This window comes from Mytilus californianus, unplaced genomic scaffold (assembly GCF_021869535.1).
Source record: "Mytilus californianus isolate M0D057914Y unplaced genomic scaffold, xbMytCali1.0.p SCAF_9, whole genome shotgun sequence".
Classification (NCBI taxonomy): domain Eukaryota; kingdom Metazoa; phylum Mollusca; class Bivalvia; order Mytilida; family Mytilidae; genus Mytilus; species Mytilus californianus.
The window spans coordinates 53,686,414-53,691,350 of record NW_026262745.1 but is presented as its reverse complement, the minus strand read 5'-3'; the positions used below and the strand labels follow the sequence as shown (position 1 = coordinate 53,691,350).

The window sequence follows — 4,937 nt, the reverse complement described above, 5'->3', positions numbered from 1 at the left end:
ATAAAGCTATACAAATAGTTTACGGTGTTGCCGCCACCACCATCAGATTGTATTATGTATGCCTCGCATTCTGCTACTTGCGTCGAATGCGATTTAAAAAAAGAACAACTGAAATTAGCTCTCTTTCCTAAACCTAGTCGGTGGGGCTTTCAACTTAACAGTAGACAATGAAATTACAACGTAATAGCTACTACTAGCTTCGGAAATTTTTCTATGTTGTTTCGCTCTTATTAAAATTCTGATCTTTATTAACTCGCGTGCTCTTATATATATGCTCAATTGAGGATAACGAAATCAGAGATCTATATTTTAATTAGATTGATTTCCTTACAAGTGTTTGTAAAATACATCGATGCTGTTCAAAACTTTCGTTTTGTAGATAATCTTTAACTTCATGTCAATTGTAGGCCAATTTATGTTCGATAAGTCGTGTACATTACACTTGATATAAGTGTGTAAGATGGAGTGATTAGCCTGCTGTTTCTAAATCTCATTTTGTTTTCATAACTTGTAACAGAAACCCTCCCCCTTTTTCACCGTTTGCAGTTTGTTTTTTTATTTCTGTAAAGCAAATATATACTCAGACCTGCTAATTCAATCAATTCTGCGTTCATATTCATCAGTTTTGGAACTAAGTACTATTTGATGTGCTTCCACGTTCACCAAAAGAAAATTGGATATTTACCCAGAAAATCATGACGAACATCTTCTATCAAAAGACGGAAAAAATAATATTTTGGGAGGGCAACTTATAAATGTAAATATCTAAAAAAACATTTCTAAAGATCACTTGTATCGAATCTTATGTAAAAATTTCGATTTTGGAACATTTAAAAGGTCAAGGTCACTGTTATTGAACAACTGAATGAAAATTGTAAATGTGCACCTTATAAGTACAAATGTCAATCTCGAACCATATTCGGCAATAAAATGATCAAATTAGTCCTAAATATTGAAACTATAGTTGTAATCCTTTGAATTATTCTACTTTATTTTGCTATAAATGCAAATATGTAGGGGTGGCCAGCTGTCTTAACGTGACTCTACGTTTTCCTTGAAATTTTAGATTTGACCTTTGACCCAAAATTTAAGAAAATCGTGACCACTGTAGACAACGACGACATCAATATTTCTACGAGGCTTGTTCTCTTCTTTCCAATGATATAAAATATAGCCGTGTGTTTTTCCGTTAACCCAAATTGATCAAATTTGTTGACTGGGCACCCTACTATAAAACTACTTTTACGCGTACAAAACGTAGGGATAGTTGTTCGATTGTATGAATGAAGTCGCGTGCATTTCATTGATAAATTGACGCGAAAGGACTTGATCAACTGACGTTGCTGCACAGATACATGACGTCATTGCCTAATATTTTCGAATATCCTGTCCATGATCTTAAAAATATCAGGCAGTAAGATCAAAGGGAAAAAGTTCAAATTGCCGATAAATATCAATATGACAGCGCAAATGAAATTTTAATAATGATCATTGTAACAAATAAAATTGCTAGTCTCTATCTTCACATTTTGAAATTGTGGGGAAATATTTCACAAATTAGTTAAAAATAGACCCCTTAGTTTGTCATATTTACGTCTCGAAAAAGAGTGAGTAACGAGGATACCAACCTCATTATTAATTTCATCATCCTTTCTGAAGTGTCATTTGAATCTTAATCTGTCTAAATACAAACTATGTTTCAATATTTGATTACGTTCAAATATCTAACGACCAAGAAGGACAAAATAATCATGACAGTGAACATCATTCAAGTAATACGTTTCTCATCAAGAAACTAAACAGTCTTTTCCCTATGTAATTACATTTTGAAGACGACTTTATTAATTATAATTGTATTTAGCCCAGGTTGAAAATGTATGATATAAAAAAATAGATTGTCAAGATTAACAATATTTTTCACGGCTTCATCAGATTCTTTGTTATTTCCTTTTTTTTTATTTGATGTGGGTCTTAGCATTTTAATCATCGCTACTTTCGCTTTCGTGATCACTACTTTCACTTTCATTATCACTACTTTCACTTTCATTATCACTACTTTCACATTCATGATCACTACTTTTACTTTCATCATCACATCTTTTACTTTCATCATCACTTCTTTGACTTTCGCTATCACTACTTTTACTTTCATCATCACTTCTTTGACTTTCACAATCACTAATTTTACTTTTATCATCGCTACTTTCACCTTCAGTACTTTCTTCATCGCTATCAAACAAGTAGTCTACATCTTCTTTTTCGAAATTAAGTTCACCAAATAGTTTCTCTAAGTGGGATTTTTGTATTTTACCACGTGTTAAAGTTGGAAAATATACAGATGCGTCATCTTTTGTCTCGAACTCTTCCGATTCCGTAGTTGTTCGGTATTTCAATAAAGCCTGAGCAACTTCTGCATATTGCGTACGACCTCCTTTCTTCGGTAGATTATCTAATTTGTCTGTTATTTCTGACGGGTCAACGACAGCAAGAACTTTATTCAACGTTGTAGCGTTTTTTTCTTTTCTTTTCTCACACTCACGTATTTTCTTCTCTTTTATTTTATTGATTTCAGATATCATTTTAGAAGCCTGCGAATGTATTCCATCTATGGCTGTTTGGAACCGCTTCTCTGTTTCATCTAAGATTTTTGCCTTGAATTTTAAACAGTCAAACTTTTCACATGATTCCTTTAAATCCTGTAGATCTACTTCTTTGATAAACTTCTTGACGGATTTAATATCATGATCCGCATGATGTTCTGTACCAACACAATCATCGCAAATCAACTCTGTACAATCTCCACATACGAATGTACACTCCTTATCGGAATGTACTAAACAACATACACTCATTTTAGAATTTTCATTTGACGCGTTAGGTAACTCAGCTGCCATTGATCTACAAAAGTCATAAAATTATGTAAGTGGAATACAGTAGGAATCTTTATGTTTTTAATAGATTCGATTCCTCTAGTCCGTTGTAAACTTAATTTGGAATAGGGTGTTTCTTTAATACTTCAATATATCTTAGTTTGATTTATTTTTGTAAACAGATTGTTGATGATAATTTACGTAGGTTTATAGGACCAGTCTTCATTTTAGGAAATGGCTTAGATATACCCTTCTCACTTTGCAAGTCTAAAATATAATCAACAAAGTTGAGATTTTATCCAGTAAACATTTTGACATTTATAATCATAAAGTTTGTTTAAGGTTTGGACTTTCAAAAATTTGGCCTCGAGCATCACTGAAGAGACATTAATTGTCGAAATGCCTATCTAGTGCAGTTATGTTTTTTCCCGTAAATGTTATTATAATGTTGGAAAATGTCGGTCATCAAGGAGGTATAATCTAAGTGGTCAATAGATTGATATAGAACAATTATACCAACAGAAAAACAACAGACAGTTTATACGGAATTAAGAGTTGTCGCACCATTACAAATTAACGGCATGATTTCAATGATACATTTTGTCTCCTGAGTAATTAGCTACAAAATCTATGTCAGAGGAAGACCATTTGATTATTTGGAAAAGACAGGTGACAGGGTATTTAAGATCCTGGCCTGGTAGGTGATGAAAATTATTAACCTTTCATAAACAGGGAGAAAATGAATTTTCTGCAAAACAAATTGCAGGAATCAATCGTGTACAAGTGTGAGCGAAAAAAAATATTAAGAATGCATAGCATCAAATGAAAATGAATAGTCAATCCGACAAAAATCCTCCTAGCCCCTCGCCCTTCCCCCTCAAAAGAATATCAAATGGTCGTCCCCGTATGTATTTGTAACTTTTCTACGTTAATTTTAATCTCTTAAACGTGTTTATGTTACCTTTCCAACGTACCAAATTACGGTTTTCATGCGACAGTCTAACGTCTTTGATGTTTAACTACAATGATGATATTTTTTAAACCACATATATTAATCTAGTTTAGTCCATAGTATTACAATGGGTCTACATCTTTTACAATGAAAATAACTCTTTATAAAAATGTTCGAAGCGCTTGTTGGGATTAAATATCATCAAAGATACAAAGACATACTGGGTATTCTATTTTAAAAACATATAGCTTAAGCATCGCATAGAAAATAACATAATTTAATTTGCCAATTATTTCACATTGAGTCATCATGGCAGAAGTAAATGAATGAATATTAAGATAATGGTACTTTAATTGAAAAATGCACATTTTTGTTGACAATACAATACGACAGTAGCAACAACATCAAATTGTTAAATAAATAAAAAGAAGTCATGCCAGTCAAATATGATAACTTCGATAAGAATAATAGTGAATAACTTTACACTTTTCGGTTACAAGATTATGTCCTCCTTAAAAATAAAATAATTCTTTCATTAAAAAGATCACTTTATTGGTTAAATCATACGACATGTTGGATTTATGAAGTATATGTATATATTCTTTTGTCGATCGTTCAGAAATAGCAAAAAGAATTCAACTACAATATTTGCTTGAAAACTGGCAAATTTCAACGAACTGAAAAAGATTTAATTATGTCAAATTACTTACTTGTTTGAAATGTGATGTCCGACTTGATACAAGCCCTTGTTCAATTTATTTATCTATATTGAAGCATAAGTGTGCTGGCAAATATGAATTAACCACTTAATACGTATCACGTACTTGACTCAATAAAGTACAAACTTAGAAAAATGTTTTTAAATACTATATCCTAAATTCTTAGAAACGAAAGTTAAAAATGTGTCATGGAACTGTTACAACTTCACGCCTACAAACACTAGTCTATGAAATGAAGTTGGTAACTTCTATTTTTACAATTCATGTGTACCCAACACTGCTGTAATTATTCATCATATCTACCTATTTTTTCAACTACGAAGCTACAGTTTGAATACTAGTTGATAAGGTGTTGGGAATATTTGTATACACACTGGTTACATAAAGGTCCGTCTA

At 31.9% G+C, this 4,937-nt stretch overlaps 1 protein-coding gene across 1 annotated transcript; it reads right to left on the bottom strand.

Moving 5' to 3' along the window:
* Positions 1-1,086: 1,086 nt before the first annotated feature.
* On the bottom strand, positions 1,087-4,655 carry LOC127715210 (uncharacterized). Its single transcript, XM_052221232.1, has 2 exons — positions 4,533-4,655; positions 1,087-2,898 (listed from the first exon to the last, which is right to left on the bottom strand). The coding sequence occupies exon 2, from the start codon at positions 2,892-2,894 to the stop codon at positions 1,980-1,982; it is 915 nt and encodes a 304-aa protein (XP_052077192.1). The 5' UTR covers positions 2,895-2,898; positions 4,533-4,655; the 3' UTR covers positions 1,087-1,979.
* Between the last annotated feature and the right edge of the window lie 282 nt (positions 4,656-4,937).

Coding starts and splice junctions, on each gene's coding strand:
- LOC127715210 (XM_052221232.1), bottom strand. CDS start 2,894: ATGGCAGCTGAGTTACCTAACGCGTCAAATGAAAATTCTAAAATGAGT.